The sequence below is a fragment of the Chlamydotis macqueenii genome, chromosome 12, assembly GCF_036417535.1.
Source record: "Chlamydotis macqueenii isolate bChlMac1 chromosome 12, bChlMac1.mat, whole genome shotgun sequence".
In the NCBI taxonomy this organism is placed as follows: domain Eukaryota; kingdom Metazoa; phylum Chordata; class Aves; order Otidiformes; family Otididae; genus Chlamydotis; species Chlamydotis macqueenii.
In genome coordinates, this window is record NC_141567.1 from 955047 (window position 1) to 970244 (window position 15198).

Sequence of the window (15198 nt, forward strand, 5' to 3'; positions counted from 1 at the left end):
GCAGCGACTGACGTGGAGTCAGAGAGCCTGGCCGCAGGGAGCACTGAGGCCCAGCACGCGCACTGCGTCACGAAAATCCGTGTTCTGCTCGCGCGCTGGGGGTCAGCTGGGCTCTGCCAGAGCCTGGCGCATCTTTAAGCAATGGGAAACGCAGAGATGTTGGGCTGTTTAAGGATTTGCGTGAGGCAACAGACTCAAACCTCCACTGAGACCCCTCAGCGAGGGGCATTCAGGCCAGGTCCCAGGGACAAGCACCCACCATCGCAGTGGTCAGAGAGCAGAGCAAGGCCTGCGCTCTCCCGCCACGGTAATTAACTGCGAGTTTCACCTTCTTAAGGCATTTTCAGCTTTGCTGAAGCAGACCTTCCCCGGCAGCAGCGGGTGTTTGGGCAGAGCCGAGCCTGTCCCCGCGTGCTGCAGCCTGCGAAACCCCCCGTGTGCGGGACGAGGAGCCTCCGCAGCCGCCGCAGGGGCTGCTCCCCATTACCTTGTTCTCCCCGCATGCCGTGCCGTCAACGGCAGCGTCCAGCTTGGAGTGGCACGTGTTCCCCACCGTGCACCACAGCGTGTTGCAGACGCTCTGCAGAAAACAGTGGTTGCGCAGGTTACCGCACCGGCCAACGCGTCGGCACCGGTTTGACTTGCAAGGAGAGGACGGCCCCGTGCAAAGCCCCCCAGAGCCCCTCGGAGCCACACCAGCATGCGTTATGTCGCGGGGGACCTTGACTTACGTCCATGTCGTCGCAGAAGGTGGAGTAGGGGCCGTACTGCAGCCGGCACTGGTGGCCCACGTCGTACAGGACGCCCGGGGGCACCAAGGGGTAGTCCATCACCTCCCGGGCCGGGGGGTCATCCAGGCACAGCCCCCAGCCCCGGCTGAAAGAGAGAGGTCAGAGCAGCATCATCACCATCCCGCCACACCGCGCTGGCCGGCAGCCACACATCTTTCTAACGTCCCACCCCGCATGTGGCCAGGCACGTGCCGGTACCTGCTTTTTGGGGTGGACGCCCGCTCCCAGAGCGATGGCCCCGCGGCCCCGGGCACGGCGGGTGACGGGGAAGATGAAGGGAAACGGGCAGCAGCAGCTTCCCCGTACAGCTGCAGGGCCTTGCACGCTCCCCGTTCCCCCCGAGATGCCCCTCTCCCCCTGACAGAAAGCCGGAAATGTCATTTTCCCTGGGAATAACCCCCTGGATTTTTGACCCGCAACCAGGTCATCTGCCCAGGCCGCAGTCGGGACCCTGCTTTCGCCATTCAAGGCGAAGGGTTTCGCTGAACAAACATCTCGCTGCCGACAAACAGACGCTGTCCCCGCGTGTCTGCATCACGCTGACCCCAAAAACGTCCCCGCGGGCGCCGCAGCCCGCGTGTCACTGCCCTGCTCATAGAAATAACGCAGGCCGTCAGCAGCAAAACGCTCTCACCCTTGTCTTTGCCGCTACAAACAGTGCTCAAACCGTGCTGGACGGGACGGGTTTGGAAAGAGACGCCAACAGCGAGCCGCCGAGGCGGCCGGGGGCCAGGCCGCGTGCGCCGCGAGGGACGCTCCCGCCGCCTCTCTGCTCCGAGCGCCTTTGCGGCGACGCTTCACAACCACCAGAAACTGTCCCCAGTTTGGCTTTCAGCGTTGATTTAAACAAATTTGTTTCCAGCCAGGCAAAGCCTCCGGCAAGGGTTTCTCAGCAGATTAAATTACTCCGGCTTGTTGTGATTGGGAACAGGTCTAAATTAACTCAAAATGAGATTCCTCTTTAACCCAAACCAGCGCCACAGAAACAAGGGCCGGCAGCGCGGGGGAGCCCCCACTTTGGGGTGCCGGCAGTGCCACGGGGTGACGTCCAGCAGAACCGGCACCCCCTCCTGCCTTTCCCTTCCCGTCCCACCCCAGCCCCTGCAAACCGCTCACTCAGCCCCTCAAAACACCACGATTTTTTTACAAGCAGCTGCCCTGCTGGAAAAATCCAAAACCAGGCTGCCCTCAGAAGCCCAGGGGCTTGACAGTCTCCGTGTCCAAACCCACAGCAGCGGGAGCATCCCGCCTCTCCCAGCCCGGTGCGCGAGGGAAGGGCCGCTGCGGGCGGCGCCGGGCTGAGCTGGGATGAACTAAGCGTGGATTAAGCAGCCGGACACAGATCGGTGCAGCCTGTTTCAGGCACACAGAGGGGCTATAGCAGTGCACCTCGGGGGGGGTTTCTTTACTTCCCAGCGGAAAACAGTTTAAAAGAGTATTTTCTTTAAAAATGGAAAGAATGGTATCTTTACTGGGGAAGGTCCGGGCTTAAGCACCGGGGTCCTGCATGAGCTACACGCATGGTACTGGTGCTCCTCCGGACGGTTCACCAACCGCCTGCGCAGGTACCAGCACTTGGGGCCCCACAGGTCACCCCAAAACCGCCTGCAACCCTCCCCGCCCCCCGATCTGCTCAGGACACTCTCCGTCTTGCCCCAGCTCACGGGAGAGGTGTCTGACCCAGTATGGGGGCTGATTTAGATCCGCTGTCAGCTTTCCAGTGCTATGTTCCAAGCTTTATTTCTTCATTAAATATTTTACAACAGTCCTACCGGTCCCTTCAGTCGGCCAAAACGAGCCGGCAAAAACCGGCACGGGTTTCCCCCCGGCTTTGCAGGGATACGCAATCATCCACGCTCCGCAGCAGAAACGCGCAGGGGTCTGCACTGCGCCTGCCTGTCTCAGCGCGCTCATTAACGAGCTGGATGATGGAGCGGATGGGATGATGATTACATCCCCATATGTGAGCAGGCTGGGAGGATCTGCAGATACGTTTGAGCGCAGGATTAACATTCCAAAAGCTCTGGGAGAACCGGAGGAAGGGTCCAAAAAGCCAGGACTGAGTTCAGTAAAAACAAAGGCAAGGATGGGAGCTCAGGAAGGATCGGCTGCGCGAGCAGGGAGCTGGCAGCACTGCCGAGGAGCGATGCTGTGGGCAGGACTGGGGAAGACCAGCCGTCCCCGGGCTCCGGGAAGGGGAGGAGCGGCTGGAAGGAGCCCACGGGAGGATGAGGGAAGAAGACCTCCAGCATGGTGCAAAGAGGCTGAAAAACTGGCTGTCTGGGCTGGAGGAAAGACAGCCTGCAGCCGTGCCAAGGCTGCTGCGGAGATGGAGGGAGGCCACTCCACGCCATCGCGCGCTCAGGGTGCAGGCAGGGCACCCATGAGATGCTGGAGCCAGTTTTACAGGGGCATTCCCCCAGCCGGGCTGGGAAACAGCTCACGTCACCGTGAGGGGAGCAAAGAGCCTTACGGCACCTTCCGACTCCTCTGAGGCTTGGTGGGAAAATAACATCATGACATTAAAATGACATACGGTCAAGAAGGGCTCGCCTGGCTCCGGAGCGGGGAGCGGCAGAGCAGTCTCTGCGCCGCCGGAGCATCTCCACCCGCCCTGCGCTGGCCTCCCTCCTCAGCCTGACCCAGGGATGCTCGCTCCCTTGGGGGATGCTGCCGGCACAGCAGGGAGGTGACCTCTTCCAGCACCCCGGGGTGGCCGAGCGGACCCTGAGCCACAGCCTCGCCCAGCTCCAGCCACACCCAGGCTCTGACCCCAGCATCCTGCTGCCGGTGACGGGAATCATTTTCAGATGCTTAAATGTTCATCAGCATTTATAAAATGATAACCTTTTGTAAAATAATAATAATAATCATCATCTGAAAGTGCACTTTTTGGTTTTTTAAACGCGAAGTCTGTTCTAAGCACATCCAGCAACCCCAGGTCTGCAGGGTCTCATTTTCTGGCTCACTCCTTCCCCTTTTGCTGCCAACAGCGTATTACAACGCACTCATGTCTGCGCTGGCAACGGGCCTCTCCCTCGCCTGGGGGATGTCGCAGCCGGGGAAAGACGCCTGTCGGGCTCTGCTCCGCTCTCAAGGAAGAGCTGCCCCTTCCAGGGGGGAGCCAAGAGACCAAAACCCAACTGGAGAAGCATCCGGCTGCTCTATTTCTTCCCCATCTCAGCTTATAGCAGCTCAAGGTCATTGCAAGCAGGAAATTCTTAATCTGAAAGTGAAGGTTAAAAGCAGAGGGCCAAGAACGCTGCGGATAGGAGAACGTGCCATTCCCCTGACAGCCATAAACCAACGATAATTCACCCCGCGCGGGGCCAAGCCCCCACGCTCCAGGCTGGGATGCAGAAACGCGGCTGAACCCCGGCAGCCTCCCCGCCACGTAACCCCGGTCCCTCGCCCAGCTCTCCCCGTCACTGATTCTTGCCGATGCTCTCACCGCTTTCTAACCTTCCTGCAGTGAGGGAGGAAAACGCTTCTCCAGCGCAAGGCACTGGCTGACAAACGCAAAGCTCTGGGCCACGTTCCTAGGAACTCAATAACAACAGGCTGGAAAATCAGCCACGGGGTGCTAAAAATAAACAAACGCACGGAAGAATTTGGCTCAGTCTCCTTTCCCCACGTGACGGATGCCTCCTGCCTACAGGCAAACATCGTCTGCCCCTTGCAGAGCACCAAAGAAAACCGCATAGAGCCTCGAAGAAAACCGCTCTGGCTTTATTTGCTCGAGCCACAACCCCTGCGCCACCGCCCAAGCGCTCACGCTGCCTTTGTGTTCAAGCCCCCATCCTTCACAGCAAGGACCAGGGCAAAAAAGCATCCCCCCGCGCCCCGCGCCACCCCCAGCACCCCGCCAGTGAGGAAGAAGAGGAAGGCAGGACTTACTCGAGGAAGCGTGTGATGTACTCCCGGCTGCAGCGGGACCAGGTGAGCGGGGACGTGTCATACAGGAGCTGTGGAGACATGATGAAAGGTCTTTTCCCAACTGGCTCACAGTCATTGCTGCTTCCATCATGCTGAATCCCAAAACTGTGTAAGAGCACAGCCCCACAAAGGAGAGGTGAGCCGCACGCCGCCACAACCGCGCAGCCTCTCTGCTTTCCAGCGCAATGACCCGCGACGCCGGACATGGCAACCCGTCCCAGCTCCGCGGGGACTCGCTCCTTAACAGGAGCGGGGATGTGGCTGCTTGGGACATTTTAGTGATGCCAGGGGACTGCCCCAAACTTCGTCCCATGCTTTTATTTCAGCTTTCTTATTGAAATCTCAGCCAAGAAAAAAAAGTAATGTGGCTATCCAACCAGATCAAGTTAATTAAACTTACTAGGTGTGTGGTTTTACCACATAAAGATATCTGCTATGAACCGTCATGTTCAAGGGATCTTGTCAAAATGTCATTGAAATTAGGGCAAACGAAATTGTACGTGCAGACCCTATTTTAAAACTTCTGAATGGGCAAACCCTCTTCTCCAAAATCTTCAGCGTCAGCAACACAGGGGGATAGACAAATGCAATTTGTCCAGGTTGCCTTGGATTATATGACTTTCTTTGAAGCCGGGGCAACCAAAACCTTAACTCTGAAATGAAATTCCCAGGGTAAATTCCCCCGGGAGCTGAGGAAGGTTCGCACCGGCGAGGAACCGCTCAGCAATCTCCTCCCAACTTCCACCCGTGCCTCCTCAAGCCCCGACTGAGCAGCGCAGAGGAGAGCGGTCAGAGGAGAGGAGGAGGAAGGCGGTGGTACCTGTGTCCGAGCTCGTGGGCCACGGTGAAGGCCAGGGGCAGCCCCGTGTCCTCATTGATGTTGCAGCTCCTGTGGGGCTGGCACATCCCTGCCACGTGGGACAGACCCAGGGTCTCGCAGGGCCTGTTCATCGCCGCGCAGATGTCCTTCCTTGGGCGACAGAGACAACGGACAGACAGACACAGAGCAAAGAGGGGTGTGAAAGCGGCAGGAGCCGACGCAGGGTGCGGGATGGAGCACGGGACGCGTCCCAGCCCACGGAGGAAGACGCGCGGACGTTGGCCAAGCAGAAGCAAGAACCGAGACACTCAACGTCTTTCCGCAACAGAAAGATTTACAGCCTTTCCTTTCGCCTGTACTCTCCCAGCATCCTCGTCTTATTATTAAGCCTGATTGATGGGAAGTGCTAGCCAGCCTGGCTGCGTTCATCCCACTGTGTAAATAAGGCTGGTGCAGGGAATAACTGAGCAATTACCGCTTCGCTTGGGGAAACACGTCCCCGGGGGCCGCAGTCCAGGGCAGGGGAGCTCCAGCCACCCAGCAAGAACAACCCCACTGAAGGGCACGGCCTTCAGCGCGTTTCTGCTACAAAGCAAACTTCCTAGCGAAGATACAACTGTTGTGGGTTGTGAATCATCACAGAAACCACCACGCTACTGCCAAGAGCCGAGCCGCCGCAGCCTGAAACCATCAAACTACGTTTTTACTGCAAGGTATATAAACTTGGCCAGAGGCAGGAATTCCTGCGAGCGTCGTGGGAGGTCGGGGGCCTTCTCCGAGGCTCCTCTGCCAAGCCCAGCATTAGCCTCCAAGGGATAAAGGAGAGTGAATCCCTGCGTACACCTCCGGGAGGATCCAGCCATTCTGGGGCTTGGCAGCAGGGCCGTGGTGAAAACCTGGTTTGGAAACCACCACTGACAGCTAACTGGGAGCTGTCTCCAGGTTTAAACCTGAGGTTTGAGACCAGCTCCAGCCATTAGGATGAGGCTTTCTTCAGATTTCACGTTACATCTCTTACGTGCAGGTGTCCAGGCAAGGCTAAGGCACAGAGAGTGAGATTTCAACGGCTCCCACCGAGATGTTCCTTTGGCTGCCTGCCTGCCCCCCTGCCGCGGTCATTTCGAGCTGCTTTGAGCATCTACAGCACAAAACCAGCCCGCGGGCACCATACCTTGTGAGCAGGACTGCGACATCGTGGTGCAGGGGGTGGGAATCTCCTTTCACGTTGACGCTCTTCTGCCATTTGCAAAAGCTTTTCAAGGTGTTGTCTGCGTGGTGGGAGATCTTCAGGTCCTCCTGCCAACAGAATTAAAAGCCTGCTGTCAGCTCCGTTTGGTTTTAGGATGCAGTGGGGAGGGGTCTGATCTCAGACACAGAAGAGCAAAATCGGGAGGAACTGCCATCCAGATGGAATTGCTCCGTATTTACGGGCTGGGTGGGAATACGGTCCCTCCTGCTTTCTGTTCCTCCGTGATTCAATCCAAATATTGCTCACCTGATACCGGGGGCTGAGAAACACTGGGGGAAAATATCCCGTCCTGGCTGGCGGTGAAGGATGCAGCTGGGGCGCCCGCCTGAGCGGCGTCAGGCTCCCCAAAAGCCACTCCTGTAGCCGGGAGCACAAGCAGCCAGCGATTCACAGCCCTCCGCTACCGGCGGTGATGCAGAGTTATCGTAAAGTGCCATAAAGAACCGGACTCTGCGTGTCCTGCGACCACACCGCCCACCTGACTTTACCAGGGGGACCGTGCAGAAAAGAATGAAGCAAGGCACGGGCGTCTGCATTTATCTCACACAAATTCATCCCGGCCACGAAAACAGCGCAAGGGAGAGCTTACGGGCTTTCAAGGGCAGCCCCCCACGCGTCCTGGCTGCCAGCACAGGAGGGTGAGTCACCGTGTTTTCCTTTTACCTCTTCATCTTCCAGGAGGATGAGTCGCACTATCGCGATGTTGATGGGGTTCCCGATGCTGGCGTGGTGGAACAGACCCGCCACCTGCAACACGCAAAAGCCAAGGACATAAAGCCAGAAATAAAGATCTCGCCCTGTGACGCTGCGGCTGGTAAGCACATCTGAGGGGAAGATGAGCGCGAGGGGAAGCTACTGAAGCTGTTGACAACGTCTCGGGGAATTCCCCAAGACAAAAGACAAGACCAGATGCAGACTTGGATGATGATGTCCATTTAAAATTGATGCAATCTGTGTAGCACATGCAAACTCAACCAGAAAGGCCTGGGGAACCCCTCTGCTTGCACTCCGAGGAGATGAGCTGACCAGCTCAAAGGAAGCCTGTGCTCTCTGGGCACCTTCCCCAGCCCCAGACACCCGGGGCGTTAGGTGAGGTCCAAACCCACCCTCTTTTCTGGCCACCAACCAGAGCCCTCTTCTGAAACACAAAGAGGTGCCACCACAGCAGCAGCAGAGCAAACAGAACGAACCAACCCATGCCAACTTCGCTGCTTGTTTGCCGGTGCTAGCGAAATCCCCCGGATGCCCAGTGAAGACCACCACAACCCGGTGCTATGCTCAACTCCTTCCCTTCCCGGTCCTCGGCGGCACCGTCCCAGGAAAGCCGTTCACGCCTCTCCCGCTAACCAGGCTACCGCCGGCACCGGCCCCGCCGGGGCTGCCTCTGCAGCGCGGCCAGCCCGCGTTGGAGGGAGCCGGAGCCAGAGCTCCCAGATCCCCGCGGGTCTCACGGAGCGCCCAGCAATGCAGAAAAGCCAACGCGCGGGTGGGAACAGCATGGGGAGGGGTTTGCCAAGGTCCCACCAGGGATGAGTCCTGGCAAGGCCACTGGTCTTTCTGTCTCGCACCCGCGCGAGGGACCCGGCGGCTCTGCCGTTGGGAGGACAGCACCAGGACTCACCATGTTCATCACGGTCAGCACGTACTTCTCTACGTTCTCGCTCCCGTGGTATTCGATCATCTTGGTGTCTGCCACCACCAGTGTCTCCACCCACTTCTCCTTGCTGATGGAGCGCTGCTTTATTCTTCTTCTCCTGTGCTGCTTCTGTTCCCATCTTTCCCTCCGCTTCTCAGACCTCTCCAGGCTTTCCTGAGATTCTGAGGGATCAAAAGGGGGAAAAAAAAAAAAAGACTTTTAATTTCTTTGTAAAATGTCTGCAACTTTGGTAAAATATCATCAAGGCCTTTTCTTTTCTTAATTCAAAGAAAAAAAACTTATTGGCGTTGAGAAGAAGGCTCCACACTTAGACCCAGAACCTACATGTATTTTGCTGTGCTGTAAGTTCCAAAAAATCACAGAGGTGAAGACTCTGACCTCAGACTGCGGCATGATAGAAAAGAGAAAAATGAATAAAGCACCTGAAGTAATTTATGTTTTTATTGGCACAGGGTTTGCAATATTCCATGAGGAACACGGAGCCCGGCAGAGCCGAGCGCTTAGGGTTTACACCAAGACAGGAATTTACAGGCAAGCCTGGAGAGATGCTTGAGCCTGTACCACTGAGAAATATCGGAGGCTCAACATTTCTGACCGTCATCACAAATCTGCGTTTTGCAGAGAGGGACAGTTCCCCAGCACGACAAACTCCGCGCCCCCGAAGCCGGACTGATGCCTGGAGCCACATCCTGAAGATCATCAGCGTCCTGGGCGAGCCCGAGACGCTGCAGGGGCGCAGAGATTTCCTCAGCCGCACAGAGGCTGAACTCTGCTCCTTCCCGCGGAGAAACAACGTGGACATTCACTGGGCTCGGACGCTCCTCACGCACACCAGCAACTGGGAATTCTCATGCGTAGACTTTTCCCGTGACGCTGCTCCGAGATCAAGGTCAGGGTCAGCTCGGAGCTGGGTAAAGGCTTTACAAACCACGTCCCACACAGCGGGGAGTGCTTTTGTGACCAGTTTCTAGGGGCTCAGCCTTATTTTGTTAACAATGGACGTGTACATTTTAGGGACTGTACTGTACTTCAGCTGTGAAGGAGTGTTTTATCCCCCAGGCTGAAAAATCCCAACTATCTGGATGATTTGATGAATTGCTAATACCACTGCGACAGTTTAATAGCAACAGCTTCCTCCCAGCTTGTTTCCATTGTGTCCTCTGCGCTAAGCTCCAGCCGGGACGTGAAGGAACTGCAGAGGGGAAGGGTGCCGAGGGCTCCCGCGATCCCAGGGACGGCCCGCACGGCATCTTCCCTTTGAGACCCCCCTCACCCCCCGCCCAGCTGTACACACAGCCCGCGCTGTGTGCTGACAGGAGGTAAATAACACCCAGCAGCCAAACACCAGCTGCCTGCGCGATGTTTCGCAAAGAAAAGCGGCAAGACATCAGTACGAAATGAAAGGCGTGCAGTAATTAAAATCCTACCGCCTTTCGGTTTCCTGTGCGGGGCGCACACGTCCCGGCTCACAGTAGAGATCCGCACAGGGGCCGTAGGACACCCAGGGAAATTAATTTACCATGAACAGACTTCAAAGTCTAGAAGCCATTACGATTATTACTATAGATTAAATAACTAATCTAGATAAACGGAAGAATGCCTAAAGATAACCTGATTATAGAAAAGAAAAGAGTTTCTGAAGGCAGAGAGCTTTAGGAAACATGCAAACCAAGATGCCCCGCCTGGAAGATGCAGCTTTGGGATGGAGATGAGGAGTAAAGCACCCATGAGCTGTGTGGGGTGCACCGAATTCCTCGGTCTTGGGTTTGGAAGCTTTTCCAACCCACCGGCTCTAGACAGAAGAGAAGGAGCCAGTGTGCTTCTCTGCCTCGCAGCAGCAAGACTCCCGGGGCAGCGACTGCGCGTCAGTGCGAAGCCCGGTGCCCCAGCAGGTCAGGAACCGATGTTTGCAGGGAAACGAAAACAAACACTCAGCCTCCGCATCATGGGACGCCTGCAGCAGGGCTGGGGGGAAAAGACGGGAGCGAGCGGCCTGAGGTTCGGCACGTATTGAGTCATGTATGTGAGAAACACAAGCAAATATAGCAAAACTGGCAGGAGGAAAAAAAAACAAACCCTGTGCTCTGCAGTGATTGCCGCGATTTGTGGGCAAGGCTTGGCCCCGCGCCCTTTATCTTTCCGCCACGCGCTTCATACGCACCCCAGGACCCAGCTGCTACCAGCGCATTGCAGAAACGCGAGAGGAAGGGACCGTACCTCGCACGCCACAGCTCTCCCATGGAGCCAGCCGCCTCCGGCCTTGCTCTGCCGCACGCTCGGGCGCCTGGCGCTTGTAGATCCTGTGGGGCTGCGCCGCTCCGTCCTCCCGAAAGCTGGCGGACACGGGTTCGATGAAATAGTCCTCGTTCATCAGCTGAAAGATGCCTTTCTGGCAGGGAGAGACAAAGTCGTCACCGGGTGTTTTCCCGAGGAGATCCCAGTTGGGTGCAGCTCCCGGCGTTTGGACGGGCATCCCAAGAACGGCAGCTCCGGCGGGACCACGCAGCCTCACCCAGGCAGCCAGGGTGCTGCGGCGAGGAGCGTTTTGTAGACGTATTTTGTGCCACAAGACCACCCCACCTGTTTTTGGCTGCTCCGGAGCAGCCTGACGATGCCTGGAGCCGGCCGAGGCGCCCGGCACTCGCTCGGGAGCCCCTCCAAGCTCAGCCCAGCTTACCACGCTCCTGCTCCGTGTTTATCACCTTCACAGCCCAGGACGGCGCAGGGGCAAAGAGAGAGGACCAAAACACACCTCTACAACTCCTTCCAAGGCACGACAGGACTGAGCCTACTTGGGATGCTGTCTCACCGCTCACGCAGTGCCGGGGAAGAGAAACGGCTTCCTCCCTAATTATCTCCTTGCAAACGTAGGAGGGAACACCATGGAAATGGGGAAGGAAGGGGAAGAGGCCCCAGATACAATTCCAGATACAATTCCTTCTCTGTTTCCTGATGCAGGATTCGGCTCTTAAGCCCCTACTTTATTTTAAAACGATTGACAGGAGGAGCTGAAAGTCCTACAAGTGGTGCTGTGAGGAAGGTGACGCCTGGCCATGGGGACAGGGATCCGGAGGCCGGCCAAGGGTGCCAAATCGGGTACAGCCCCTGCATGCCGCACCGCTAACCAACGCCAGAGCTGCGCCGCCGCCGGCAACGGGGAGCCCAGCCCTCCGAGGCGCTGATGTGGTTCGGTTCAACGTGCGAGGCTGCCACAAGCAGGGATTTTGGGACGGCCCACGTGCTTTACCTCTGGGACCGGCGGAGTGCTTTCACTACGGCAATGCTGGGCTTGAAACACAAGGTATCCCCACCGTATTCCACGGATAAACGTGACACGCTGCCACAGCCTACAGCTCTCCCGCACCAGTAACGCATTCCCTGCTTACACCTGTCAGCCATTCCCCGCAGCGAGGCGGCAGCTCAGAACACGCTTTACTCCTAACAACGGTGAGACACGCAGCACGTGGCTAAGTGCAGCTTTCCCTCGAGTATCTGTCTGACAAAAAGCCATTTTTGTTATTTTAAGACCAAGCAGAGAAAGTTTAAAGCAACTTCAGGCTGAGTTTTGCTCACCGCTCGCAGCTCATGGCCTGCAGACCCTCTTGCAATGTTGTGCTAATGCCTTTTGAGAGCTAATAACTTTTCTGCTTCTTGAAAATAACACCAGTCTGTAGCATTTGCATGACACTGCTCATTTCCAGCACAATCACAGACCTCACTGATGTGGTTCACCAAACTCCGCTATGAAACAGGTGCTTTCAGGTGACACATGGTGTGGATGACAAATTATTTAATGAGTAACTTCTGGGTTTTTTTGCTGTCACACCTGTGGTTAATTCACAGAGAGCAGTTTAACTCTTAACCAGGCTGTATCTCAGATGACCTGAGGGAACCTCCCGCAGCCCAGCCGCTATCAGCACCTTGGTTTTGCCGGACTCGCTGCAAGACTGCATTTCCAAGTCTGACAGCAGATCTCAGCTCGCTGGCAGGACGAGGCCACGCAAACGTCCCCAGAGCCATCGTACGCTACTGGGAGTGCCCACGTGTAAATAGACGATCGCCAGTGTGCTGGTGACACTTCCTACTTCTGTGTACACTGCAGCCATCAGTGTTTCCCTCACCAAAACGAATCGAAAGGTAGTAGGTTCCTCCCCGGTGCATCCATCTATTTTTTATCGGAACGATGGGCCTGGCTATTTTCTGCAGCCTTCATCCCGCTGGAGACAGAGCTGCTGCATGGAGCGCAGGGTGCCCAACACCCTCGGCTGCTGTTAAATTTGGTAGGAAGAGAGCAACCAACACAAAACAGGAGCAAAAGAGCTCCTGTCCCGCCAGTCCTGCCCCGCCATTGAGTGTGGCGGGGAAGGTCCGAGCTCTCTTCTCACAGCTTCAGGTGACGACGAGGCAGCAGCGACGCTCCCCGCCGCACGCCCGTGCGCCGGGCTCCTGAATTTATGCTGAAGCCAGGAATTCGCCTCTCCAAGCACCGACACAAGAGTCTCATTTGTGAAAGCGACTTTGTCTTTCCGCAAAGTGAACGCTCTTACAGGTCACCATCACCTTCGAGAACAGTTGCAGCGGAACAAGGGCGGGGAGGTGCTCCCAAAACACAAAGGGGTTTCACCGCCCAGGAGCGGCGTTCCCACAAACGCCCCGGTTTCACACGCCTTCTTTTCATATGTGTTTCTCATAATCCTGCGTTTGTGTACCAGCAGGCAGGGGCGACACGAGAATTGCTCTCTTTGGGAATTTGGACACAAACAAACACACACAGTCCCGGAGAGGTCCCAAACCGCGGGAATCCGTGGGAAATTTACAGTCAGCTCCTCCACAGCCGCATCAACCCCACACGATGGGATGCTGACTCTGGAGGAGTTTTGCTATTGCTTTCGGCGGAAAAAAAAGAGGATTTCACACAGCTTCTGCTATTTCCTTATTGATTAAAAATCCCACACTTACCAGGCCATCGCAGGTGCTGAGCGCCGCCAGGCCTCCGCTCCGCGCCCCGCCCCGAACCTCCCCGATCATGTGGCAGGAGTTGTAAGCGTGAGAGCGGATCTTGGCGTTCGCGATGCCCCCAGATCGCCGCTCGCTGACGAACCCGGGCGCCAGGAGGTGGTGGTTGAGGCTCAGGTTGAATTTCAGGGCTTGTCCTCGGTAGTGCAGCTCATAGAAGGCGAGAAACTTGCTCCTGGAGGACGGAGACCTTCGGTGAAGCGCCCGGTGGGACAAATCGTAGGACAGGAATGATCCGCTCTCATCCACCTTGATGGGATGAACGATGTCGCTCCTGGAGTACGGCAGAGCAGGCTCTGGGGAGAAAGGGGTCCGGGGTCAGCTTCAGGCTCATCACCGCTCCTCTCCCACCCCTGGGGCTGGATGCTGGGCTCCCCGGGAGCCCAGCGGGGTCCAGTACCCAAACACCGGTTGGGTCTGGGGCAGGGAAGGGCAGGAACCTCTTGGCCGGTGGGGAACACGGGGCCCCGCGCTGCCCCTCCTGCCCTCGGGGGATCAGGGGCCGGGATTTTCCCCGGGAGAGGGTTAGGGGCAGGGTCGGGGGGAGCGATGGAGCGGGACAAGGCGGGGTGGTGCAGCTCGGGGGCTCTGCTCCGGCCGGGGCCGGTCACGGTTTCCATGCGCACGTTCCCGCTCTTTAATTACAGCTGGCGGGAAAAAAAAAAACCAAACCAAAAAACAAACGAACAAAACCAACACAACCCAAAACAACCCTAAACAAACAAACAAAAAAAACTCAAACAAAAGTTCTCTAAAAAACCCAAATCCCAGTTTTGAAACGGCGTTCGGAAGCGTCTCTGGGGCTAAAGCACCCCGCGGACATTCCCGCCTGCATCCCCGCACCCCGCGGACATCTCCGCCTGCATCTCCGTACCCCGCGGCCATCCCCGCACCCCGCGTTCATCCCCGCCCGCATCCCCGCACACCCCCCCGCAGACCTGTCGGCGCGGTCCCTCCGCCCGCCTGCGCGCCGGCGGCCAGCGCGGCGGCGAGGAGCAGCAGGAGGGCGCCCGGGGCCGGCATGGGTGCGGGCTGCCCGGCCCGGCGGGGCTCAGCGGGGCTCGGCTCGGCTCGGCTCAGCGCGGCGGGCGGGGCTCCGCGCCTGCGGAGGGCGCGGGCAGGGCCGGCGCCGGTGCGGACCGAGGGCGCCCCCTCGCGGCCGCCGTTAGTGTCTCCCCCGGTGCCCTCCGCAAATTTCGGTTAAAAGTTAAAAAAAAAAACAAAAAAAACAAACCAAACCAAACCCGGCGCGTTGGACGGGGTGTAAGTACCGCGCGGCCAAACGGGGCGGCTCCTAGCCCGGGGGGGGTCGGGTGAGACCCCCGCACGGCCGCCGCGGGCGGGGGCGCGCGGTAAGTTAGAAAAGCAGAAAACGCAGAAAAGTGGAAGAAAAGCGTTTTCTCCTCCCGGCAGACAGCACAATCCCGCAGCTTGCCCAGCCGGTTGCATCTGCTGCCGGCCTTTGAGAGGGGGGAGTATTTTACTAATTAGGAGATAATTGTCAATATGCAAATGAACCGGGGGCTGCGCGCTCCCGGGCGCGCCTGCGCAGGCGACCCCTGGCGGGCGCGGCGGGAAAACAGCCGGGGGGCGCTGCCGAGTACTCCGGAGGGAAACGAGCTCACAGAGCGCCCGGCTAGCTCAGTCGGTAGAGCATGGGACTCTTAATCCCAGGGTCGTGGGTTCGAGCCCCACGTTGGGCGTTTATATCTTTTCTCTTCTGTGCTGT

General features: G+C 57.6%; 1 protein-coding gene and 1 non-coding gene across 2 annotated transcripts in view; one reads left to right on the forward strand and one right to left on the reverse strand.

Annotated features, from left to right (window-relative positions):
• Positions 1-14492, reverse strand: part of ADAMTS7 (ADAM metallopeptidase with thrombospondin type 1 motif 7) — a 41449-nt gene extending 26957 nt beyond the window's left edge. Inside the window, exons 1-10 of the mRNA XM_086757096.1 lie at positions 14408-14492; positions 13413-13765; positions 10671-10842; positions 8418-8614; positions 7460-7543; positions 6719-6843; positions 5548-5697; positions 4689-4832; positions 732-876; positions 488-580 (exon numbers count right to left, since the gene is read on the reverse strand). Of these exons, the coding sequence (XP_086613222.1) occupies positions 488-580; positions 732-876; positions 4689-4832; positions 5548-5697; positions 6719-6843; positions 7460-7543; positions 8418-8614; positions 10671-10842; positions 13413-13765; positions 14408-14492 (1548 nt within the window). The remainder of the gene's footprint in view (positions 1-487; positions 581-731; positions 877-4688; positions 4833-5547; positions 5698-6718; positions 6844-7459; positions 7544-8417; positions 8615-10670; positions 10843-13412; positions 13766-14407) is intronic.
• Positions 14493-15099: 607 nt separating this feature from the next.
• TRNAK-CUU (transfer RNA lysine (anticodon CUU)) lies at positions 15100-15172 on the forward strand. The gene has a single exon. It is a non-coding gene; the product is annotated as a tRNA-Lys (tRNA).
• Positions 15173-15198: the final 26 nt, after the last annotated feature.